Source organism: Amblyomma americanum, chromosome 1 (genome assembly GCF_052857255.1).
Source record: "Amblyomma americanum isolate KBUSLIRL-KWMA chromosome 1, ASM5285725v1, whole genome shotgun sequence".
Lineage (NCBI taxonomy): Eukaryota > Metazoa > Arthropoda > Arachnida > Ixodida > Ixodidae > Amblyomma > Amblyomma americanum.
In genome coordinates, this window is record NC_135497.1 from 389,533,210 (window position 1) to 389,560,389 (window position 27,180).

At 49.7% G+C, this 27,180-nt stretch overlaps 1 protein-coding gene across 1 annotated transcript in view; it reads left to right on the forward strand.

The window, feature by feature from the left end:
* The window catches only part of LOC144115703 (bone morphogenetic protein 2-like), a 396,927-nt gene that overhangs the window by 314,504 nt on the left and 55,243 nt on the right, over positions 1 to 27,180 (forward strand). The window contains exon 5 of the mRNA XM_077650176.1: positions 5,958 to 6,125. Coding sequence (XP_077506302.1) covers positions 5,958 to 6,125 — 168 coding nt within the window. The remainder of the gene's footprint in view (positions 1 to 5,957; positions 6,126 to 27,180) is intronic.

A 27,180-nucleotide genomic window follows, 5' to 3' on the forward strand; every position in this document is an offset into this window, starting at 1 on the left:
TACCTCTATATACCTGAACGATTTCGGGCACCTTCAGCAATATGTATGTTTAATTTATTCGCGCGAACGACTGCTCATCGGGCGCCGAAATAGCACTGCCTCTTCCTCTTGTTCTCTATTAAGAGCGCCGTTTTCCGCCTCTGTGGTTGTTTTTCTCTCTTTTTTTCTCATTTCTCTGTCCCTCTCCCCGCCCTCCTCATCTTCCTTGCTCCTCCTGCGCGGGGAACAATTAATGCCCGGAGCTGTTCACGGCAGCCCCTTCCAGCAGATGGCGCTCCAGGGAGCCGATCGAACTATACGTGTTGTGCGCGCCGACAAATTGAGAACATTAAGTCCCGCGCGTTCCGCCAGGCAGCGTATTCTCTGCCTTCGCGTGCGCCGCGGTGCCCGCTGCCCGAGCTAAGGGCAATCAATTACTGTTTTTGAGCTTATTTTTGCCCTGGGCAATCAATGCGGCGGGTATTATTTTCCTCGTTGCGTGTTGTTTGCCCTGCTGCGCCCCGCGAACGCGAATTGCTCGTTCGAAGGCACATCTTTATTTTTTAAGAAGGGCGTTTAACGTTGGAGCTTGAAGGCTAAGGGAAGCTCCCACGAATATAAGCTCAGGTTTCTGCAGTAATGTTCTGAACGAATAGGAAGCTCGCGTGTAAGTCTTATGGCGCTCTTCAGCACCGAAATTATATTCTAAATCCACTCGAAAGCTTAAAATACTGGTCGAACATGAGGAAAAACCTCAGCAGAATTAAGTCCAATCTTTTGGTCGCTTTGAGCAACCGCTAACGTTTGTTACAAATTTCACATCCCTAAGAGTACACAGCTGGGGGTCGTCATTATATGTAAATCGCACAAAGGTCAGCGCCGTTGTTCTTTAAATCGATCTGCGAGCTCTTGCGAATGGCAGTCCGCTGGATGTGATTGAAATGGGCATGCATTCTTAGCTGTTGTGGGTGTGTATAAAATATTACAGCAAAATGCTCCGTAATAACTTTAGAACTAACGTTACTTCTTTTCTAATGATATGTGTTCACTTACACTTATACAGGGTTTTCACCTAAGAGTTTACGCAACCTTTAAAAATAGGCTTTTTGAGTTAGAATAGCGCTTTTTTTCGGCATAGCATTCTCCGTGGTGTAGTACATCAGAATACAGCTAAGTAAGACATGCTAGCTAGCAGGCTGGTTAACTCATATTAAATAGCTAAATTTTTAACCATTACTGTTAGGCTCTTTAATTATGAGAAACGTGAATACCCCATCGTTAGTAATTTCCATATCAGTATTTCGAATTTCAAAAACGCGGTACAAAATTCGCGCAGCCCACCAGACCTCGCTTGAGCAAAATGGTTTCTAGCTAAGAAAAATTTCGCATGCGGCTTATGCGACTGAGCCTTCTGGACTGATATCGGCATTCAGCTAAAACCGAACTCTTCTGTAAAGAATTTGGTCCCATTATTAGCTACTCTTCACACACCCACCAGGGTGTGATGGAATGATAAACTCTTCATTTTGTAAACTCCTACTGACTATTACACTGTGTAGAGTGCGCTCAGTCTAGAATAAATAATATCTTTTATTTTTTCTATCTCCCCAGAGCACAAAAGTGCAGAACAGTGCCGCTTTTAGCTTCACTTAGAATAAAGAGAGAAGGAGAGGGCAGTTTGTGGCGATTTCGCCTATGCGCTGATAGTGATGGTTTGTTACATGCTGCTTACTGCAGCGAGAGAAGTACGTTCCGCCGGCTGCCTCCTGGATGCGTACGTCACAGATGCCCTTAATCGGAGGCTTAGATTAGAGCCATCCTGAGCGCCCACGCCTAGAATCCAACAGCTCGCTGAACCCGTGAGCGAGAGCTCTAACTGCTTTGGCACTGTCGGCAAGGTGCAGTCAGCAATCAGTAAAATAAAATGGGGAGCGATGACAAAACAAAAAAAACAAAGAAAAACATTCGCAGCCGATCAGGGCTATCGCTTTTCAGGCAACAACAACAGCAACAACATGCGGCAGAGTATGCGTTAGCGTTAGTGCTCTCCAGGACTGAGCATCCGGTGTTGCTGAAGGGGTCCAGACCCTGCGAGCGGGCGGCGTGGTCCAGTCGATCGATCACCGTGCGGCACACCGTACCCTCGCTCCGCTCTCGTCTCTCTCGCCACCCGTCTCCTCTCACCCTCCCCTCTCCATCCCTCCACACCCCTTAAAATAGAGAGGAGGATTTCCCCCTCTACAATCTGCCTCGTGCCAGCCGAGGCTTCACACGCCAACACCAACATCGGGCACGTTTTGCGATAATGGGCGTTCCAATCCTAACGCAAATAAAACAAAACTCACCATGGCCGCCGCGGCGGCTCACTGGTTACGGCGCTCGGCTACTGACCCGAAAGACGCGTTTTGGATCCCAGCCGCAGCGGTCGAATTTCGATGGAGGCGAAATTCTAGAGGCCCGTGTTACTGTGCGATGTCAGTGCACGTTAAAGAACCCCAGGTGGTCGAAATTTCCGGAGCCCTTCACTACGGCGTCCCTCATAGCCTGGGTCGCTTTGGGACGTTAAACTTCCATAAAACCAAAACGAAACTTATCAGACTGGAGCGCCAGCTGGTTAATGTGTTTCTGCAGGTAAATGGGGCACTGAATGGGGTGTTGTAGCTTGGCTTTAAAATTCTTGCATTATGTAAAGGCCACCGAGCGTGCGTGACGCGTACGAGACCTCAGAAGCGAGCCTGAAATTTACAACACATTTTAAAAAATTCTTGCTTTCGCACCTCGCGCTGAAGCGTGGTGCCGGTTTCCACGCGAAACCTGGCATACGACGCCATGTCGTGCGAGTGACGTCAGCAGCCGGGGGTCACCATTGGCTCGTCACGCAGACAACCATGGCCGCGGCTACTCCGCAGTCGCCCGAGGTAGGTGAGAGGCCAGCGGAGGGGCGCCGACCTTTCAGCACTGCCTAAAACTGACGAGACAAGGAAAAGCGCAAAGACGCGGAACTTCAATTTTTGACTGCATTTAACTCGGCTTCTACAAAGCGCATTTAAAAATAAATTCTTGCTGGGTGATATTTTAGATGCGGCGTCCTTGAACATCCCAGATATAGAGCCCTTTTCCTAGGCCCTTTAAATGGAAGCTGATCTACTTATTGAAAAAAAAAACTTCCTTGCGGCATTTTGTAGTTTCTAGTCCGCTGAAGAAAAATATCTCATTCAAAACGGGCAGAAATAAACGCTAACAGCTGTTTTTAGAAGAAAACGCGCACTAGCGTCTCAGAGCACCGAGCGAACGGCGCTGTTGCTCTTGATTGGCCGGCATCGTCGTGACGTCATCCACAAGATCTCCCTCCTGCACAGACGGCGTTGCTGCGTAGCGCGTTGCTCCAGCTGGCTTGCGAACTACGTTTAGAAAATTATTATAATTCAAGCAGTGTTGAATTGTTTGGACTCTCGCCATACATGACCGAGCCACCAGCGGCTCCTGAAAACGGCGGAACCAACGACGTCACGGAGTACGCCAACAGCGAAAGTGAAGTCGCGACATCTTCACGTGTAAGAAATCTCAACTGGTAGGTATGTTTTGCGTAGGTGCATGTGCAAGTGGTAATAAAGAAAAAGGAAATCGCGTCGAAACGCTGTTGTGCACTCGCTGCTGTATAAAAGACGGACTTCTTGTAAACACGATCGAATTCAAATCGCCGGCATGTTTACACGAGTCGGGCGAGGTGAAGCATTCGTTTGTTTATTTATTAAAGTGAGGTGCGTACTTGCACCCGAATGCCTTTTTGGAACTAAAAAAGAATGCCAAACTGGATGAGTTGGAGTGCGTTCGCTGCCGGACTGCACGCGGAGGGACGAGAGAGGAAGCTTTCGTGTGCAGTACTCCTATGTGAAAACACGCGCAAAGGAATGTGGTAATTAGATATCGCACCGACTGGAACACCTTGAGGCCTTGTCGGCGGCTTTTGTGGTGTTTTCGTTGCTTTCACATTTGCTTGGGATCCTGTGCAAAGTGTTGGCAGCCGCACCACAACTTGGAGGCTTTTATCCGCAGTTCCAGGAATATTCTTTGAGATACCATCTGCTTCTGCCATAACGTCTGCTACAAGCTCTTTGCTTGGTGATGGTGGCGGTGATGCGGCAGCTTCTTCAGGAGCTATGTTTTCAAGCATCTCTACAAGGACCTGGAAGAGTATAAAATGTGGACACCACAAATATCGGCTTATTATGAGCAGATACGCATGCATTAAAATGCATAGAAAACACTGACTAAAGCTTTTCTTTCTTCAGTGTTGATAATCTCGGTGTCTGAGATCACGTCCAAAAATTAGGAGCCTCAAAGAATTTACTATCCTAAGACGTACCCTTTTATGCACTGCTCTTTTGCATCGTGAAAGATGTAGTTGTTCCAACACTCTGTTCAAAAAAATTCAGGTTTATACTGGTTAACAGCGCAGGCATGAGTGCAACTTCGCCAACGCGCACAGAAAGCCATTGCACCGATGTGGTGCGATTTAAAGCATTGAGACATGAACATTTCGACAGATCTGTATATTGTCAGAAGGTGAATTAGAGACAAAACAAAGTAAAACTCTGACCAAAGGTCACAGTTTTATGATGCACAGCTAAACCTCCCCGTACGAGAGTGCTGCTAGCATGCATTCCAAACCAAAAAGTTGCCCCGCCGCGATGGCTCAGTGCACATGGTTATGGCCATCGGGTGCCGATTTATAGGGCGCCGATTTCGAGGAAGGGGAATCTGACCCGGCCGCGGCAGCCGCATCCCATTGTGAGAAAAAGCAACTGCCCGTGTAATGTCCCATGTAAATGCAGGTAAGCGAAATATATCCGGAGTCCTTCGCTACTGCGTCCGTCATATAGCTCCAGTCGGTTCTCGCAAAGTTGAACCATACAAACAAGAAAGCACTCAATGCTCAAGCATGCGTTCAAACACTTACCTCAAGCCGCTTTCTATTGGCGAAGGCCGCTTCTGTTGTGCGGGAAAACTGACGACGACTCCCTGCTTCAGTCGCGCTGATTTAATTGAAATCCCGAGTGCCCGCATCGTTCCCAAGATTAAAAAATATTTATTGTCGCGGAAATGGCTGGAGCACAACCCAGTTGATTTCGTAAGCACGAATTTTTTTTTCCTTTTCACACCAGAGACCCTCCGCGCTGAAAATTGCCTATGCTTTGGGAGCGTGTCTCGGCCGCCAGTGTTCACGCAACCGAACGCTGCGCAGAACGAGGGCATGGTGGCCACTCGCCGCTGCTCGCACTCAACACGGAACGCCCGAACGAGAGAAAGCAAGCGGCACTGGCAGAAGATTGCGTTGATCCGTCGTTCGCCAAAGAAGCGCGGGCCGCAGCGGAGCAAGCGCAGCCGGACGGCCGGCCGACTCTCCGTGAATGGCGTCACTTCCGCCAGTTCTCCCCTTCTGCCGTCCCCCCACCCGGCGGTTCCGGAAGCGACGAGGGCGGATCGGCGGCGGGTTTGCTTGCAAGAAGCGATTGCGGTGGCTCTTTTTGCATACAAAATCGAGAAAAAATTTACACAGATGATTTTCAAGGTCCCTTCTTCCCAACCACAGCGTTTCATGCAATTTTAAAACCGTTTCAGCTTCCCTTTAATGACCGGTGCTCTTGAAAACATCGCCGCGCCGAGGGGGCGTGGCAGGAAAACTGTTTTTCCTTGCCTCATGGCCTCGGCCAGCTAGGACGGCTCTCTGCTAAAAGCGTTGTCCGATGGCTGTACTTGCTTGCACTGACTCGGTGTTTTCAGCTGCGTTGAAGAGGTTCATGCGAGTCCATAAATTTCACTGCTAACACCTCGCGTTGGCGGCCGCCAAAGAGCGCGCGTCACCAGTCCGCGGGGCTCACGGTGACGAGGCATCCCGACCTTGTTCTGCCTTGCGGGAATTGTTCGCACGGAGCGAACTTCCGTGAACGGGGGGGTAATCGTCGTGCTTATTGCAGGCCTGCTGATGACGGTGCGCACGGCGCATGGCCGGCGCTTGGAGGAGGGCGTCCTGCGCTTCGCCAAGAGGCACCAGGGTCACGTGAACAAGCAGCCCATCCTGGTGGTGTTCAGCGACGACGGCAGGCCCAGCAGGGAGACGCTGTACCCGACCGCCGCCTCAGGAGGTGAGTCTCTGCGCGACCCTCGGACAGGACTTTCATCCTCACCTCTGAGGACATTGCAGCCTCATAGGCCGCACCTATACCGCTCCAAAGGGGACCGGTGCACTGTATACACGTTGTCTCGCAAAGCTATTCTTGTAACACTAACAATGGGTGGTTTATTTTTGCGCCTATAGTTGGCTCCCCTTCGAGATTTCACTTAGCATAATGCTAAGGGTGCCGTAAAAGTATAAGCGTTGCCAAAAATACACGAATGACGCCGGAGCCCACCCGAGGCAGTGGGACCACTACTACCTCGAACTCTTGCGCTCGGCGCTGGCCCCGCAAGACCGGCCCTAATTGAGTTTGCCACCCTCCTTCAGCGGAGGGGAAAGAAAACGCCGCGAGCAAACCTTCGCTGCTTCTCCGCCGCGTTGCCTTCGTTTGCGGGCGCAGGGCATTGCCCGCGCTCGACAGCTTTATTACACGCGCGCAGCAATGTTTGCTTCGCCCGTTAACGATATACAGTATTGCGCGTCTGGCTCGGACAGGGAAAGTTAATTGCCTGGAAGTAACGCGCATCGCTCGTAGCTGGACTCGTCCCTTGTTACTCTCCTCACCCGCTGCTGCGCCTGTGCCGTCCGTTATGAGATGATGGCGCTTTGCTCTTTTTCTCTTCTCTTTCTGATCTTTTGCGCGCGAGAGACACTTCATGTGCAGTGCTGCTGGGATGACAGAAAGGAAACGTTTCCACGGAGCCGCGAGTAGCAATGATGACCTTCTTGACATGACAGGTTGAGTGACTCGCGGCCGCTTTTTTTTTTGTGCTGGACTTTATTCTTCGCTGCGGTTTGTTAGGCCTAGTTTTAGAGAGTTTCTGGAGCTTATTAGCTTCGAAAAAGATTTTTGGTTTTATGGTGGTTTAATGTCCCAAAGCGACTCAGACTATGAGGGACGCCGTAGTGAAGGTCTCCGGAAATTTCGACCACCTGGGGTTCTTCAACGTGCACTGACATCGCACAGCAAACGGGCCTCTAGAATTTCGCCTCCATCGAAATTCGGCCGCCGCGGCCGGGATCGAACTCGCGTCTTTCGGGCCAGCAGCGGAGCGCCGTAACCACTGAGCCACCGCGGGCTTCGAAAAAGAGCACGCTCTTCACCGCTGGCTTCTAAGGAGCGCACGCGACGCCACGGCTGTCAGGAGCGCACGCATCGTGCGGTTATCTTTAGTCAGCTGCTCCCAAATCGAATGGCACAAGTCGCCTCATTCTACCGATTTCATCGGATATGGGCGACGCTCGCCGACTGGATCACCCTGATTTATCCTTGGTAAAAAATAAAGGAAGAAACTTTCGATGTTGCTCTTTTTTTGTCAAAGTGATTGATCTTAAAGGGAATGAAGCTATGAATCCGTAAGTAATTTCTCGCTAATGAGCTGTAAATCACTCCGTGGATATGCACACAGCCTGCGGGCCTATTGTCCCCTAGCACGCTGCTCACCCGGATTGCGAGAGGCTTCGACCAAGGATGTTCGCAACCATGAACTGACGATGCGTCCCAGCTTCTCGCTTGAGAGTGCTGCTGTTCGCAGCTCAGCTTCCGTCCTGTAACAGGGGCGGACTTATAAGGGAGCGGGGGGGGGGGGGGGGCAGTAGCAACCGCCGCCTTAGAGAGAAATTTCACGCTGAGAAACAATGTTGAACTCTGTTTTTTTTTTTAAGAGAAATGTCCAAGAAATACATGGAGCCTCCCAAATCCGCCCTAAGTGACCTATAAATCCGCCCTTGTCAGGTACTGGCCGCAGCTGGCAACTACAGGCGCCCGATATACGTGGTCAAGCATTGGGCTTCCCTCCAATGGCTGTTTCGCGGTTATAACGCGGGCAGTCCATTCAACTTCGTCTGTCCACGCCGCTTCCTTAGGGGGCTGTTGTTGAGTAGTCGAATATGCGTAGTCGAATTGAATGGTGGCGGGCGCCACCTTGCGCGGATTATTTGCTGTACTTATTTGCGTTTTCTACCGTTTACTTAACGTCAAGCAAGTACTAGTTTGAAATTCACCCTTGTTGCAGAACAAATTCTGATAAATTTTATGCCATACCGAATTCGATTCCTAAAAACCGGTCGTCAGGTCGCTTCCCTATCCTTTGTGCACACGCTGAACGATGCCAAAAGCACAAGACGGCGGTCGTGCATCTTTGTCGCAACGAGTCGCATAAAGTGGTTTCTGGGTGAACAGCAGTCGTGGCGTAATCACGAAGGTGCTGGCCACGCGGTCAAAAGCTCTTGCCGGCGAATGTTCACATCCCCGTTCGCGGTCTCCGCATCGCCCTCTCGTGATTTGCTGTGACACGCATCGCCAGGTCTCCCTCTCGTGCATTTCCTTTTGATCGTGCGCTGCCGAGGGGTAGGCCCCAACAAACTGAAGCTTCAAGGCTGTTTCAATTCAAGTGACTGGTGAAAGGCACGTAGGGATGACCCCAGGGTGCGCACTTTGTGCAAGGTCGGCATCGCCGGCCATAATTCGCTCAGCGGCGCCCGCAGGGTGCATCTCGCGCTATGCTAGAAATGCTCCTTCGCTGAAGGCTAGTCCTTTCTTTTTCTTTTTCATCTCCCTTTCTTTCTCATTCCCGTAAGGCGTGTGTAACTAACGTCTCGTTATGCGCCCGAGTCGGCACTATCGAAGAGAAGTAACAAATTGCAGCCAGAGTGTATGCCCTTACACATGCACACGCTCCTGAGCGGCTCCTAATGCCCGCCGGTGATGGCATCCACACGCGACATTCGCCGTCCGTGTTTAGAACGTGCTTGCGATGGCGAGGGGCTGCTGCATCTCTGTCGGCACATTTCATGGCCTCCACGATGTCAGATGAAACCCTCTCAGATTACCCTACCTTGTATTCTCCAATTCCATTGCTTGCTCTCTGTGCGCAGTGACGGGATCGTGCCCCACAACTAGCGACTTACCACGGGAAGTATGGAAACGACTTTTCGCATTTTATTTTTCTGCGTGAGGCGGTGCTTGACAGAGGCGCGCATTTTGCAGTCATGTCAGCAGCTCTCGCTATGACGTAAGCCGCTGCGGCTCACCAGGGCGCCTCATGACGACGAATGGGCCAACTAAGGCGGGTTACGCAGCAGGCGGTACGACTTGCACTGGAATGCGCCGCTCCTCAGGTGCGTTGTTTGCGAACCACGCTGCGCATATGGAGCGCCGGCGGCAGCTAACGTGAGGCCCGACCTAATTCTTTCGCGGATAAAAATCACTTCTGATGCCTCAGTGCCTTGCTACCTACTGTAATCATCGCGTTGCGCATGGTATTCGACAAGTCACTAAGACTCCTCAAGTGGAAATGGCTTCGAGAACTCTAGGCATGGCCAGCAAATGCCAGCTCTAGTTGCCTCAGCGTTGCGCGATAGTTTTGGGGTCATGAAGTTAACTGTCGACACAGGATGGGTGCCAGCGTCCTCATTGATTGGCTTCAGAGCGGCCACCTTCGTGCGAGCCATGCCAAGGTCTTAACTGCTGTTGGTTTCTACCATATTGAAATCCCTCTTTACTGTGGATATTCAGAACTTTGTTTCGTTGCCGGCAGTTACGTTGCTCGTGGCTCTCAGGCAATGAGAAATGTCAGTGCGTCGGCCTAAATTTTATTCATTAATTTAGAATACACCTCAAGGGCCCCAGATATGGGGTATTGCATTTTATGCACATCCCCGTTCAGTAGGGGCTGCGAGGACGCCCAGTTCTTTATGGGTGCGTCCACCATGATTGCAGAACAGTGCAGTAGCAAGTCCCTAGAAATGGCTGAATGCTTCGTTCTATTCACCGCACAGCGATGACTTCGGATGGAATTGTCGTTGTCATGAAGAATAAAACAAAAGGTGAAGTTCTCCTAAGAAGAGGGAAACGATTTCTTCAGGCCTGCAGAGCGTCCTGAAGATGGTAATGCGATTTATGAATTATGAACGGCGGTTCGGATATGCTCGCTGAATACCATGGGAGCACTGCCCTTATAAACTGCTTTCAACAAAAGTGCACTAATCCCTGCACGGTCGCCGCACCTCTCACCCGAGCGGACGCGCTCACGGCCTCTCTATGCGCGCGCAAAATATCGAAGGGCAGCGCAAAAATTTCCATCAGGTGACTGCACCGTCTGGCGATAACTCCCGCCCGCTCAATTAATTAACTCACTCGATCGCACACGTTCGCGAGGAATGTTTACATTTTCGCCCTCTCCCGCGCACTTTCGCCGTCTCCCACCTTTTGCTCTTTCTCCCAGCTACGCTCCTCCCAGTCCTCCCGGTTTCATTTCACCGCGTATCTTCCGTTGGTGTTGTTATTTCCCTGGCCTTCTCTCTCCGCTCAGTACTGCGGGTGCGGGGGGAGCGGTAACGCACTCTGCGTTCTTCGCGGGCCTGCATACACGAGCGCGGGGACGCAAGCGGAGAATCCGTTTAGTACATGCGCCATCACATTTGGAGAGGAGAGTTGTGTGCAGTGCGCACCACCTTTTCTCGGGTTCTTAATGCGTCTCTCCGCGTTCGCCTGGCTCTACTTGATCGGATCTGCTCCTTCCTAGTCTGCGCGTAATGCCGCAAAAGCGCCGCCTCCGACTAAGTGCCCATCTTTTCCAAGAGCCCCAGCAACAAGTTCTCGCTGCTTCCTTTTTGCTGTCCTTCAGAATGGCCCGGTCAGCGTGAACTCAGAAAGGAATACTGTAAATTCTCTGCTATAGGCAGCAGGTAGTAATGCGCAACATCTCTCCTGGGTGTGAATGTGACGCTGGGACAAATTATTGGAGGACGGCCCAGATTCGCCCGGCTGTTGTCAACCCTTCGCACGTACACTGTAAACACGAATACGCCTATATGGCGAGTAAGCTGTCCTCTAGCGCACTGCCTTTAATAAAAGGTACATGGAGCTAGAGGGCGGCTTACTACCCTTTTACTCCTTTCTATTCAGAGTGCAAGGTCTGTCCGCGATTGGGGGACAAACATGCGCCGACCAGTTATCGTTTGTAACGAGAGCATCCGTCGCATCTGGGGTTACTTTTTTCGATAACTCATGTCACTGGAGCTCAGGCGCGAATCGCGATTTGCCCTGTCCCCTGCCAGATGGGAACCGAGCCTGCGCATTCTAACGTGTACAATAGCAGTTTCCGGAAACTTACCGACTGATATGCCTCCATCGGGAGTAGTTTTCTTCGCTCTGCTTGGTGACAGCGTTCATTTTCTCATTTTAACATGTTCTGTCATCGTTCGACAGCGATGACCTGTTCGTCGTTTCTAAAAGGCTCTCTAACGCGTAATATGAAGCCTTTCTTGCTAGGAATATAGGCAGTAGTGCGCATCGAACCCGCTTTAGGCAAATGGCGTACGGCGCTATTTGTCGTGGCGAGATTATTCAGAGATTTTGATTGAGGCGACATTTTCTCCCTGTCACAGCGGAAGGACATTCATCATGACAGTGTTATGCTGCATGCATTAATATGCATAACTGTGGGCACCTGAGCATCGCAGCGCGTCGAAAGGGAATGCCTCCCATCACTTCCGTCGCCATTTCCGTCACGCACGAGAATTAGAATGAACTGTCATTTTCTGTCTGTGGTTCCATCATCATCACCATCATCATCAGCCTGACTACACCCACTGCAGAGCAACGGCCTCTCCCATGTCTTTAACCCTGTCCTTTGCCAGCTGCGCCCACCCTTTGCCTGCAAACTTCTTAACCTCATCCGCCCACCTAACCTTCTGCCGCCCCCTGCTACGCTTGCATTCTCTTGGAATCCACTCCGTTACCCTTAAAGGGGTCCCGAAACACATAATCAATGCATAATAATAATTGGTTTTGGGGGAAAGGAAATAGCGCAGTATCTGTCTCATATATCGTTGGACACCTGAACCGCGCCGCCGGGGAAGGGATGAAGGAGGTAGTGAAAGGAGAAAGGAATAGGTGCCGTAGTGGAGGGCTGCGGAATAATTTCGACCACCTGGGGATCTTTAACGTGCACTGGCATCGCACAGCACACGGGCGCCTTAGCGTTTTTCCTCCTTAAAAACACAGCCGCCGCGGTCGGGTTCGAACGCGGGTACTCCGGATCAGTAGTCGAGCGCCCTAACCACTGAGCCACCGTGGCGCGGCAATATAATCAATGCATTGTTTCATTCATAAAGTCAGGGAACGTCACTGCTCAGTGTTCCCTTCTGCGCCGTCGACGTGACGATGAAACATCGCTGTTCAGCTGGGCGTTCACGTGGTTCTAACCATGAAAACGGCGCTACCAGCCTTGGCAAGAACCACTTACAGCGATTAGGCAACCATGGGGTGTAAACTTCCGCGACGTGCTCAGATAGGCTGTTTTGATTGGTCCCGCCCCTTGTCGTCATTGGGAGAGTGAAATGGGAATGGGAGCCGCGCGAAAATCGAGTTGAGGGCAGCATTTTGTGTGCTTGTATTTTTAAAATTCTTCATTCAATAACTCCTGTTCCTATGCATCGGTTCCTGTAATTTTTTCTGAGTCAGCATCTGTGTGACATAAAGAATCCATTTGACGTATAGCCGGCATCCGATCAAGCAGTGTTTCGCAAGCGGTTATCTGGGCTTCGCATTACATGCCCTGCCCAAGCCCATTTCTTCCTCTTTATTTCGACTAGGATGTCATTAACCCGCGTTTGTTCCCTCACCCACTCTGCCCGCTTCCAGTCGCTTAACGTTAAACATATCATTATTCTTTCCATAGCTCGCTACGTTGTCCTTAACTTAAGCTGAACCCTTTTCGTTAGCCTCCACGTTTTTGCCCCGTTGGTGAGTACCGGCAAGATATAGCTGTTGTACACTTTCCTCTTGAGGGATATTGGTAACTTGCTATTCATGATCAGAGAGGACCTGCCATATGCGCCCCACCCCATTCTTATCCTTCTAGTTATTTCCCTCTCATGATCCGGATCAGCTGTCACTACCTGTCCTAAGTACACGTATTCATTTACCACTTCCAGCACTTCGCTGCCAATTGTGAACTGCTGTTCCCTTGCTAGGCTGTTGATCATTACTTCGGTTTTCTGCATGTTAATTTTTAGGCCCAGCGTTCTGCTGTGTGCCTAACTCATTGATCATGATTTGCAGTACATTTTCTGAGTGACTCAGAAAAGCAATGTCATCATCGAATCGCAGATTATTTAGATATTCTCCATTAGCTCTTATCCCCAACTGTTCCGAATTCAGCCAAAGCTAGCCACCCTGTATACGCAATGCCTTATGAACTCGACCGTACCAGGAGCTTGGAAGAATGCAAACATAATCTTAATTTATAAGAAAGAAGACGCCAAGGGCTTGAAAAATTACATACCGATCAGCTTACTGTCAGTTGCATACAAGGTATTTACTAAGGTAATCGCTAATAGAGTCAGGGCAACCTTAGACTTTAGTCAACCAAATAATCAGGCAGGCTTTAGTAAAGGGTATTCCGGAATAGATCATATTTACACTATCAGTCAGGTGACAGAGAAGTGCGCAAAATATAACCAACCCCTATGCATCGCCTTCATTGATTACGTGAAAGCATTTGACTCAATGGAAACCTTAGCAGTCATACAGGCATTGCGGAATCAGGGTGTAGAAGAGCCTTATGTCAAAATACTGGAAGATATACCAGGTGTCCCAGCTAAAGTGACCAAACTTTTAAAAACATGGAATGTCCTAGCTGCGTGAGACCAACTGAGGGGTTGTTTAGAGTCGCATGACCTAGTCTGCATTATTTTTCGTTCTTCAAAGTTAATTAATTAAGTATAATTGGCTAACTTTTTAAATTATTGAATTGAGAAACAAAGTGCCAAAGTAAAAGTTGTACATCACTTTGAAAAACAGTTGACTGCAACGTTTGCACCAAGATACCCTAGCGTAAAGTAGTTTTTTTTTTCCGGCCTTATACCCTAGCTCGCCCCCCCCCCCCCCCTCCCCCCCCCAAAAAAGAAAGCGTCTACGTGGCAATGGTGCCATTTAAACATTCCAAGACGCGTATTAGAGAGCAAAATCCATTTTTACATAAGTGCTCTCCCCAATGAGCCTTTTCGTGCACATTGGGGCAGAGACGTGACCCAGCAGGTGGTCACGTGATAGCTTTCTTTTAAGGCCAATAAGTTAAGCTACGTAAGTCGTACCTTGATGGAAGCATCGCTGCTAGCGGTTTTTTGAGACGACCTACAGCTTTTACGTTGACCCTTTGTTCCTCAATTCAGTAATTAAAAATTAAGCTAATTAAACCTAACTAATTAATTAACTTTGAAGTATGAAAAAATACTGCAGATTAGGTCACGCGACTCTTAACAACCGTCAGTTGGTGTCACGCGCCTAGGACATTCTTTCGTTAAAATTTAAGCAGCGCTAACTTTTAGGACGAATACACAGAAGACATGACAGGACGGGCGCTGTCCTGTCATGTCTTCTGTGTATTCGTCCTAAAAGTTAGCGCTGCTTAAATTTTAACGAAAGAATATGCATAACCAACTAGCCCCGCAACGTGTTTTACTAAGCGCCTAGGACATTCCGTGTTTTTTAAAAGCTTGGTTACTTTTAGCTGGGACACCTGGTATATCTTCCAGTATTTTGACTTAAGGCTCTTCTACAACCTGATTCCGCAATGCCGCAATGACACGATCTCGCCAATGCTATTCACCGGCTGTTTACAGGAGGTGTTCCGAGGTCTGTGGTTCCAAGTGACACCTAATATGATTTCACGTATCGCCGGCTTGCTTACTGAAACTGGCAAAGACAGTTTACGGAATATGTTTGCTTCATTTTATAGACGTTCAGGTGCGCTGAATTTTGCGAACAACAATCTCCAAAGAAGCATTTTATGTTTATCACGCAGTAAATGCAACCGTGACGTCAATCGTGAGACTCCTGAATTTTTGGCAGGCAACTTTCAAGTTACTTGCTTGATTCGACGTGCCTATGCTGTTCTAACGATGTGAACCGCTGATTAATCTGGTCTACGTAAGCAAACCTGACGAAAGTGGCATGCGATTTTCTACTTCCTCTTTCGAGTGCTTTAAGAGAGCACCGATGGCGTCACACCGTGTTTTCTATTTATTTCTGGCATTTGTATGCATCTAAGTGCGCTGGAGCATGCCTTATGTTTTGCATCCTACAACGTGCACCCGTAAGTCGAAATTCACTTCAGTGACCCTTTAGGCATGACAGAAATTCTTTCCTTCCCGGTAAACATTGCTCGCGCTTTGCAGCAGAACACCGCTGTGCATATATATCACGCGTTTGAACGACATGCACCCGTTCTTGTCTCTCCCCTCTTTTTATTTCTACTTCTCTGTTTCGAGCACAGCGTTGGAACGTTATCTGCCACTTGGAGCCCTGGTACGCAAGCACACACACACATACATGCACGCACAGAGCCGTCCAAGCTCTCAAGTGCGTGCGCACAGAGACGCTGGCGTTCTTTTGTCAACGTTGGCGCTCTCATTATGCAGTCCATGTTCGCACGTATTCCTCTCATCGCCAGCTCACAAGAAGCAAGAGAAACCGACGCACTTGTCGCGAGGGTGCGCATGTGGGGTTCCTGCCGCGCACGCTTTCTCGGCCGGATTAATCTTTTCCGCGCAAACAGGCGACACGCCCGGGCCCCCGCTTGGGATCTCGGACGGCGCCCCCGTGTCGCAGCTGGTGCGATCTGTCGCGATAGGACGGGGATTATGGCAGCGAGAAGCGGGCCGGATGAAGAGAAGAGGCAAGGCAGGAGAGACAGCCGCCTGAAACGGAGCGCGAAGAAAGAAGTACGCGGGGCGAAAAGCGACATTTGCTTAGCGCTCCAAACCGAACGTGGAGAAGAAATTGGTCCCTGACGAAGAGCGACGCGCCGCTGCCTATATGTGCATAAAATATCGACGTGGCGTCCCCCCCCCCCCCCCCACCCCTTCGTCTCACGCCACATCTTTTTTCGCCAGTTATGCTCCGCGAAAATTGAGAAGGTGTCGGGAAAGGGGCGCGAATTAATGACCGGAGCAGCCACGCGGAGTGTGCGTAGGGGAAGCGGGTAGTGTAAAGCGCTGCCTCGCGCGAGACAGCGTTAGGCAGGCAATGTAAACATGGTCTCTGAGATGATGTATTGCTCGTGTGTCCAGTGTCGGCGTCGGCCCAGTGTTGTCGCACGGGGCGCGCCGGGGGCAAAAGCTGAGTTTTCAATTCGTTTGTTTCGCATATCTTGCTTCAATAGCCGCGAGCGCTTCACGGGCAGTGCATGCGCAGATATGTGAAGTAATTCGCAGGAACGCTTCCGTGAGTAATTGATTGCAAGAATTAGTTCATTGCTTCTCTATTGCTCTCGTGCCTGTGGGCTAAGGATGAAAGATGAGAGATTGCTCGATATTACGGAATACTGTATCTGTGCTAGCTGCACTACCAACCTTTAATTAGGGTTCAGCCGTTTGGTTTAAAAACGAGAAACAGCAATGTGCTTTCTCGCAGTGCCGGGAAAGTATTCAGCGCCGACTAATCTTGTTAAAATAAAAGACGTTTCGGCCCTGCTGCGGGGGCCTTGTTCGCAACGAAGGGATGGAAGTGAGGGTCGATTTTATAGGATTCATGATGGGACGTAAGCAGCGGGTGCTTATCGGGGCCTTCATGTGCCGTCGTATGAATATGAAGGGATTCCAAACGAAGCCCTGACGTTTTCATCTTTTCTTTTCCGGTTATTTTTGCACCATCCTAGTCGGTGTCGTGGCCCGAAGAGACTGTATGTTCAGCCAGTGCGTTTGTTTCCACGTGTTTCTTCTTGACATCGTTGTTGTGCTGTTGCAATCTTTTCTTGAAATCGCCGCTTTCACCTATGTACACACGTTCACAAGCAGCGCAAGGAATTCTGTGCACGATGCCCGGGAATTTTTCCTTCGGTAGCTTCTCTTTAGTGAAACGCACGTACAGAACTCGTACGATTTCATTGAAAAAGTTCGCGACATGGTTCTAGAGGACGACGAAATCTTGGTGTCTTTCTATGTGAAGTCGCTTTTCACGAGTGTGCCAATTGACGTCGCCGTCAACGTTTGCATAGATGCGCTCGAAACGGACCCAACTGTACCGGAAGGATCACCAGTGGACGTTCCGGATCTCAGCAGACTTCTGCAGTTCTGTCTGGTCAATACCTATTTCACGTTCCAGAAGAATATCTTTAAACAGGTCCATGGAGCGGCTATGGGAGCTACTATATCTATCACTGCTGCGAACTTGATGATGGAATCGCTTGACTTTCGCACTCTCTCCTGCTTCACGCCACGCCCAAGAATATTCCTTCGGTACGTGGATGATTGCGTCTGAATCATAAAGAAATCGGCTTTGAGCGCATTTCTTTTACACCCGAACAGTATAGGACCGGTCGTGCAGTTCACGACGGAGGCCATCTGGCATTCCTAGAGACCCTTGTAAAATGCGACTGTGACATAATTGAATTCAGCGTGTTCAGGAAGGACACGCACACCAGCATGTATGTACCTTAACTTCAGCTCTGTGCGCCCGAACTGTCACAAGAAGTCTGTGGCTGCATCACTTGTGCGCCATGCAGAAAAACTGGGCTCAACTCTGGAGGACCGAACGGCTGATTTGGCCGCCACACGCAGTGACCTGTTATCTTCGGGCTATCCCAGTTCGTTTATCGAGACTGTCGGAAATCGCCTAGCTCATCTAATCTAGCGACACAGCAACGCCAGCCACAGGAAAAAAGAAAAAGGATTCCGATGCCATATGTCCCCGGCGTAAGTAATACCCTGTCCCGCATTCTTCGGTCATAAGAAGTCGACATCGCGCATGTCCCGACGCGCAAGCTTAGACCAGCAATGGTGACGGTGAAAGACAAACTGCCGAAGGAAAAGTTCTGCGCATAGTGTACAGGATTCTTTGCGCCGGTTGTTAACATGTGTACGTCAGTGAAACGGGCGATTTAAAGAAAAGATTGCAACAGCACAACAATGATGTCAACAACAAGCACACGGAAACAAACAGAATGGCTGACATGCAGTCTCTTCGGGCCACGACATCGACTGGGATGGCGCAAAGATAACCGGAAAAGAAAAGAACAAATCGTCAAGGCTTTACTTGAAATCTCTTCATATTCAGATGAAGGCACACACGCTCAATGGCAACGAAGGCAATCTAACCCCGATATACACCCGCTGCTTACGTCACATCATGAAGCCTATATAATCAACCTCCACTTCCATCCCTTCATTGCGAACAAGGCCCCCGTAGCGGGACCGAAATGTCTTTTATTTTAACGAGATTGGTCGGCGCTCAATACTTTCCCGCCATCAACTTTCCCGACCAGACGGGTTTCCGTCAAACCATGGATTTCATTGTACAGTGGTGAGCAGCCCTGTCCAGAGCGCGCCGACGGTGCTCTGCGGAGCAAGTCAGCGCCATCTAACGTTTGAGTTTCGGTTTGTGTTATGCGTCCCGTGCGCATGCGCGGCAAAAACAGAGGGATGCCTGCTCGTCGCTTCCTTGTCCAGCCCCCACCTTGCGAGTTCGTTTTGTGGCGCCAGGGACGCGCTGCTTGCATTTGTGACGCCGTGACGGTGCCCAGGGCGTCGCCATGCCGCCGTGTTTCACGAGTGTAACGAGACGGCCAGGCAAGCAAGCGCGAGTGAGAGCGGATGATCGCGCGTTTCTGCATCCAAGTTCCTTCTGGTCCTGTTGTCTAGCGCTGTTTGAATTTTCTTGTTACCAAGTTCCGAGATCTGTACGGATGCCAAATGCGGTGTCCCTTGTAGCTCCACCTCGGCAGCATCTATGGCATTATGAAACAATGAATAACTGCGCAAAAAGGACGGCACAAAAGAGAAGAACCACACGAGACCGTCCTTTTTGCCAAGTTATTCAATGTTCCATAATGTCGTACCAACTAGCCCCTCACCGCACTCGTCTAGCATCTGTGGCCTTACCGCTACGCAATGATGTGGCCTTTGGCAGCTTTATCATAGCTACGGTTGTGCCGTCATTTCTGAATGCTTTCTTTAATAGCGTTTCAAGGTGTTTGGCCTCGTCTTGTTGCAACCTCGCGCCTAACCTGAAGACGTCGAGGTTAACGAGGCACGGGCTTCGTGTTCAGGATGGTCACGTGATCGCGGATACAATGGCCTCGCCGCCACCACCGCAGCTCAGCACGTAGGTAGGGGAACCTCGTTTTGACATCTGCGGCTGCATTACCTACAGCTGGAGTTGCTTCCTTCAAAGAACGCTGAATTCTTTCCGTCTCCTATCGTTACACATGTCATTTTGTCTTTTAATCGCGCGCTGCGATGTTCTTCGGCTCGTAACCAGGTATTTTTTATTAGACCGCATGTTTTGTTGTTAAGAAGAAATATTGGCAAGAAGGTATTAACTTTTGAGTTACTGCAAAATATATTCCACCCCAGGGTTCTTCGACTGTCACTTTCTCTGCTATGATCTGGATCATTTGCGATTACGTTGCCTAGAAAAAAATGCACTAGGCAGTGCATACTGCCTAGCTACTTCCCCAAGCAGCACAAGTAATTGGCCGAACATTGGAACTGTATTGGCAAAGCTGGCCCTACAAAGGACCAGGATGGGACCATCCTGTTCCAATATTGGGCCGATGACCTGTGCTACTTGGGTCGTGTGTCGTTAATGCATTTCCAAGCGATTAAAATTAGTTTCCTTTTACAGAGACTAACTTTTAGGCAAATCGTTGCTCTTTTCCCGCCCACTTCCTGAATAGTACGCCGTAAATAATAGCTCCAGCCCCTACCAGGACAATGGATTCAGTGGACTGGAGGTCGGTGCGCAATTCCCATTGATCCTTGAACTCAATTAGTCCTGCTTTAACATCCTCAATGCTGCTTGCAGACTCGAAGAAAATTAGAAGTAAGAAATGACGCCTCTTTGCCCCAGATCATTTTTAATTGCTACTTTTTCACGGAGGGTTCAAGTCGCAGAGCAGTTTTTGTAGATACGCTTCAGAAAAGTTGTTTCTTTACGTAGCGCCTGCGTAATAGCTGCTGTGTCCACTGAATGAATTTTTTTTATTGTTCTTGTTTGTATAAACCACATACGAGGAGATGCTGTTAAGTTGATGACCAGCGACTTGCCAAAATATGGTCCTGAATAGTATAGCCATTCAAGAATAACGAAATTTGCGCGGTTTATGCTTTGGTTACATACTTCTACTTTATTTTTATGTTTCCCTATGCTGTTATTTCGCTGGACTGGTCCGATGAAGGCGGATCTATGACATGCTACGCTGCTGCCTGCAGCCTTTTTCCTGACACCTATCCAGAATATTTTGTATTTGATTAACATAATGATGAAGGAAAGTGCTTTTACTCTAGAGGTATCCGGGAGTCATGTTTATCATCATTAAAAATAAGTATTCGGTTTGTTATCCATAAGTAACTGGGATTGCAGCCAAATAGGTGTGGAACTATTACAACTCCGATGCGAAGCGACGTCAGCTGCGCACGGCCAACTGGGTTTCGCAGTATTTTCAGCGATACCGGGCCAGTTTTCCAGTCGAACAGTGACTCGGAATGAAACTCAATCACAAAGCCATGAGCCTGAGGCAAAGTAAATAATCCATGCAATGGCGCCATCCAGGGTCCTCAGTAATAAATAAATGAAACAACTGAAAATTTCAAAAGGTATGGGGAGCACGATGTGTCTTTGTAAACGTTTAAAGTAAAACGCGTCAATCACAACGCCCGACACAAACTTCAAGTAAACAAATTAAAGAAGAGTCATTCATGCACTTTTTGTTACCATCAGGGAACACAATGAAAGCTGCCTTCCTAGTGTAGCAATAGCGGCAGCAGTTTAGCGAAAGCACTGCGCGTTTTTTTCGTGGCAGATGAACGCAAATGTGGCGCAGAATTCTGAGCTTACAAACGCTCTTTTCTTCTCTTTCTAGTATTGCGGAATGTTCAACGCGTACTCGGGCTGTCGCTGAGCAGCTTTCGTAAGCGCAGCAGTGATATAGCGAGCGCACTGTTACGGACAGGAGGCAGTGCTGGCGCATGCGTTTCCAAACAGTTGCGGGGACGAGTTACCGTACCCGAGATACCGAGTTACAGCAAGCGAAACTTGGGAAAAGTAGGCAAAACACTTCTTCGGGCCTTCTCTCTGTCTATTTTTCATTACTTGCGTACTTTGACAACAGACACAAATATGTCAAAGGACCATGGGACCCCGACGAGCATGCATAAAAAAGAAAAAGAAAATAGACAAGCTTTCCTAACGTTCTGTGGGCGGGCTCCATTCAGAAGACTGGCAGGACTTCAGCAAACAGAGTTGCTTCTGGGCGGTTTTTCGAGGGAGGCTAACGACCCTCGCATAAGTACGCCGCCTCGGCTATCTTTCTATCTTTGCTGCGTGGCATTGCTTCGTATTGCCTTCTGTGGGAAACGCGAGCCGGTGACTGGGGAGACAGCGAAAGAACTGGCCTCATCGTTGGGTACTCTACCAAGAGGTTTGACCTCCGTCAGTGATCCGCAGTGGCGTTGGCGCATCCAGCCTGGAAGGACGTCACAAATAGAGCTCCGGGTCCAGCGGAAAGCAGCATAGGCAGCCCGTGGTCACAAGTCCTTTATTTAGTTTATTTCGGCGGGTGAGGAGGCAGGAGGGGGGCGGGGTACGGCTTGCTTTGGAACAAGCCGGGAAAAAGGCGCCAGCTAGAGATAACTTTTCTTGCTCGTGTGCAGAGTTTTCGACATCTAAAAATACTGGTGGGGCACAAAGGGACGGCCAGAACCCGTCCACTCCGTGCAGTTCCTCTTTACGTGCCGGCAAAGTAGGAAGAAAAAATACAAAGCTTGGGAGTCTAGTTACAGAACTCGTTGTCATGCAGGGAGAGAGAGAGAGAGCGGCACCCGCAGCGAAAATATTGTCTGCAGCTGGCTGCTTAACTTTCGCGCGCAATGGGTGGTGGAAGGAAACCCCGTTATATATCTCTTTTTCTGGCTTTTGCTTCCCACTCTTTTCTTGCTTTTTTTTTTTCTGGAAGCGCGTTTTACGTTCCCGCCGCGCTGACTGCGCAACAAGAAGCACGCAGCGCATAGGCAAGGAAGGCCTTCTCGCAAGCGGAAGAGGGAGTGAAGGGGAGGAGGTTTCATCGTCGACCCGTCTTTACGACGCAAGCGACTCGCGCTCACGCGACCGGCTCGTTAGCGTTTCTTTCTTTTTTATATGTGCTTCGGCCACGACGCGCTCGTTTGGGAACTGCGGATGCCGAAAGACATGAGCAAAAAAAAAAAAGGCCTAACAAAGGGAGTAACTGGCCGAGGAGAGTAGTCGTGCGCAGTTTCGTTTTAGCCCATCCGAAGGAAGCCGAAGGCCGCAATCTCGGAAACCGGTATCCGCTGAAATGCAGCTGAAACGGCGCCACCCGGTACCGCTGCGGCGTTGCTCGTCGAATTTGACTGTGTACCCCGACTTCGACGACGACGCTGCCAGCGGCGGCAGCAGCGGAGCCCAGTTTCGGCACCCGTCGCCGCTGTTTCGTTCTTTATGTCCTGGTTTAATTTCCTCGCTTTCTTTGTTTGGCTCTGTTGGTTTGTCCGCGTCTTGCAGGCTTGTTTTTTCAAGCGCACGACAAGGAACAGAGACGTCATTTAGTAGCGTTAGTAGTTGTAAAGGCTGTAGCAAATGGATGGAAGAAGGCTGGCCCGCTTCTCTCTCCTCCGCCGCAGCCCCTGCTCCAGTCCCTTTTATTATTATTATTATTATTATTATTATTATTATTATTATTATTATTATTATTATTAATAATATTATTATTATTATTTTATCCTCTCGGACTAGTGTTTGCGCTGCATTTCGAGATCCGTCTGTTTGAACAGTCGCGCCGCTTCAGCCTTGTGGTAAAAAAGGCCGGGAATGTCGCAAAAATGGGTGCTCAGGCTACGCGACGCACTAGATCATTTAAGGTGATGTGGTCGGCCCTTCGCCGTGGCTTTCGAGCTAGAAAAGCTGGAATGCGCTGCTCTCTTCGGCCTGGGCTCTATAATTTCATATTTGATCGTTCGCTTTCGGGGGGCAACCGCCGCTTTAAGCGGGACAGTGTACGTGATTGAACCGTGTGACAAAGGTTCATTCTCCTTGCCTACTACTCGCAGAGATGCGGAACTTCTATACTAAGAAGTGATATCCAGCGTTCGGCTTAAAAAATTTATTCTGGGAGCAGTGTAATACAGCCAGTTACTGGGGCTGGTTGAATCGACGTATGTACAGTCTTTGTCTAAAGTATGCAGCTCCCTAGTTTTGCCTCTAAACAGCGTTTTGTGTACGTCGTGTAGCACCTGTGGAAATACTGAGCTCCGAAGAGGTGAGAACGACAGCTTTCAGCTTCGAGAGATTTGGAGCGCTGACGAGATATACCAGTCCACCCTGCATGGCCCAAGAGTCGACTGTATATTTCTGATGGCTGTGCTTCGCTAGGCAACAGAAGCGCTTGAACGTTCTTCCTCCTCTCCCCGTTCTGTTGGCGCTACAGCGGTACCCCCAACTGCGAGTAGCGCGTTTATTTCGCATCCAGAAAAGCCATAACATGTGTTGGGAGGAGCCCTGGCATCCGCTCTGTGCCGCTTGTCCCCTGTGGCAATGAAATCCAGGCCTCGTTTCATATATGCGCATTGTGGTGGTGGTGTTTATTGGCCTAAATGAAGAAAGGAAGGGCGAGCAAGCCGGCTGTGACTGCCTCCCTCGTTCAGAGCCTGTCCGTGAACAACTGCCACAAGAGAGGTGAATCGAGAGACAGAACAGGGTGGGACACAGAGAGAGAATGAGGAAAGAAGCAGGGGACGGCACAGAAGAAACACTGAGACTATTCGCAGATTGCGTAAAATGGGAAATATGTGCACATGTGTACAAAGCTAAGCATTAAGCGCAAGTTTCCCATTGCAGTTGAGTCAAACTCGGCAACTCACTCTCAAGAGCAATCAGGATGCGGTTTCCCATTGCTGTGGAGGCAAAAATATGAAGCACGTTAGATGCGGCGCGAATGTGCACGGCAAAATGAAAAACAAATAGAGCAGTGCGATGAAGCATACGATTCTAGCAGCTTGGACCAGTTGGTTGAGCATATATATTGGTGCACAAGCAAAACAGGAATACAACGCAATGGCTGTCATGTGTTCCTCGTTCACGCCTGGTGCTGCGCGCCAATAAATGCGGTGAAGCGTACTGTTGAGGCAACGGTAGTTCACAGAACTACTCTCTAAACATGAGCCGAAAGCTGCCGTTTCTATCTGTGTCCCGGCCAATTATCTGTAATTTTAATCGCTGGATATCCAGCGTATTCAGTTGCCATAAAAATTGCTTTCACAACGTGCGGGTTATGGTCTACTCGGTAAAAAAAAATAATTATTTCACTCATATCGCACTAAACCTCTTGCGCTAGCCGCTTCCTTTCGCAAAGGGAAAGAAACATGCCAGTCCTTACGCAAAGGCTTCGATAAGTAATTTTTTTCGCCATCTCTTTCCGACCGACGTCTCCCAACTGCTTTCTTGTCTGCTATGTATCACTTATCACCATTTAAAGAACTTCAGACGCCCCTAATAAGGTGAATATGTTTCGGTATTTCCGCACTCGATGAGAACACAGCTTACCTAACGCTTATACAAAAGCATGTGTGCTGAAATGTATTGTGAAAACGTACTATCAGCGTCGAATGAAACGCGAACAAGACAAGTGAAACGGAAGCATCCAAACAAGATTTTACTTGAGGCAAACTGAGTATTAGTACACTTGATTATCCCTTTTAATGGCGCGAAGACCGTTGCATGCAAGTGTCAATTTCCCTGTGTCTATTTCTTCTCCTGCAGCAAATATGTTCGGGTTCTTGCTTTGGGTGGCAACGTTCTGCGATACGTGTTGCTGGGTTCACGCTTTTGAGAAGCCAAAAGTGAATGCACGCGCATTTCTTTTCATTTTTTTAGGGTGTAGATGTGCCCCAGGGCCAGATGCGGCGCGATTTATCAATGTTCCTTCTGAACCTGCTCAGGAACAGAGGCTGTTCCCGCTGTAGTTCCAGGCAAGGCTGGGGCACTTGCGCGTCTGCGCAGTGGCGGCAAGAATGCAGATGCAGGGAAGGCAAGCGCTTTGTGCTGTCAGTGCTGTGCCTGCTCATGGAATGGTTTGGGCGGCGGGTATTGCAGGGAGCGAACCAGGGAATAGCTGGCCCGACTAATAAGAAGGGTCTTGACGAGCCCGAAGCGATAAGCGCAAACGAGGGCTGTGAACCAGCTCAGTAGGGACGATGCGGCCCCACGCCCACGATGCGGCATAGACGCCCCAGTATACGACGGCTGGCCGAGAGGGAAGAGCGGGCGGTGGTAAAGAACCGATCGAACGAGAACGCCTGTACGGCGGGAAGCGCTGCATTGCTTCTATAGCTGGACGTGGTGATGGAATGAGTGGGTAACGATGAGGGCTGAGGGGGGGGGGGGGGGGGGATACGCGAATGTAAGAAGTCGAAATAAGAGGAATAAGAGAAGAAGATGGCGGCGAGAAAGGCTGCCCAATTCCAAGCGGCGCACACATTGCGCATCCACTGGCGAAGTTGCACAGCTAAGGCCACAGATAAATTACGTCGCGTCTCCAATCGCCGCCAGCCCGCAAAGCAGTGCGTCGGTCACCGCCGTGGACGCGGGACGAGCCGCCCTGTCGCGGTGCGTGCTTGTTTTCGGTGCGGTTCAAGTCCGCGCACTGAGCGCGACCGAGTTCGGCTGGAGCAGCGTAATGGTCCCCGACGGAGGCTCGATGGAACTATGACCAGACACCCTCCTGTGCGCGGTTCTCATGCAGCGCCCTGGTGGGGAGGGCTTCTTGGCTCACGCCTGTCACGCTCACGGAGGGAACACAGAAACGAAACGGTGAAAAAAGAAAGGCGCGCCTGGATCTTTGGGTGTCATGTACGTGTCTCTCTTGCCAGTAACGAGCTGCGGACATGCTCCGGACCTGCGGCTTTCTGCAGGGATGACGAAAGGGTCGGGACCATGGCCTTCTGAAGATCTTCTGTAGGCGTCGGCAAAGGGAAAAAGAAATGTACACAAAACTGAAAAAAGAGATCCGACAGCTGTGATGTTGGCGCAAGAGTTGCAAAAATCGGCGGCCCTTTTTCACTCGAGGATTGGCTCGGTTCTCTGACACTTGACTACGGCGAAACAAGAGTCAGTGGAGAAGCACGCTCGACGACTTCGCGCATGATTCCTCTGCGGCGTTTGTTGTCTAGCCAGAAGGATACCATGGAAAGTGGCGCACCACGAATGCCAATGGTGTGCTTTTTGCTGGCCTTATTCTTTAGTACAAATGGAACGCAAGTAATGAGATAGAAACGCAGCGTTACATGGGCTGGATTCCAGTCTGCGTGACCTATTGATCGAGAAAGAAATGTCCCGTGTATTACGTTCCGAAGTAGCGTTACCTCAAGCATGTTCCATACGAAAGGCAACCGAGGAACATCTTCGCGTTATGTTCCGCAATGTATCACTTACGCACTAGCCAAGGAGAACTAGGAGAAAATAATAGAACGGATGAACAACCGAAAGAAACTGTGTTCTCCTTTCCCCAAAAAACGGATGGCTTACCCCTTTTGAAGAATACAGACGATTGTGCAAATGCTTAAGTCACCCTCCTTGTATGCGATTCGGAATTGGGCCTTCTAGCACTCTTTTTATGCTTGTACTTCACCGCTTTATGACTGAACAATTCTGTCGTGTGTCTCTTGCTGCAGTGAAACGGCTGATGTGTGTGAAGGAATATTTTATCGGGTTCTTGTTGTCTCTAGACTATCTCTTAAAGGGGCTCTGAAAGGGGCTGTAAACAACTTGTGGTATGCCTGGGGTGTTAAAGCACGCCGCTTCACGAATATTGTCCAGCAAGAATTTTTTTAATGCGCTTTATGGAAGCTAAGTTATTTTTAGTCAAGTTCAGTGTATTCGCGCCTTTCTCTCTCCTCTCGTCACTTTTTGCGCAGTTTCAGGGAATTTACACGCTGGAAGGTCGGCGCTCCTCCGCCGGCCCCACCTCCGGGGGCGGAGCTTCCTGACCCGCCGTAGCTACGCG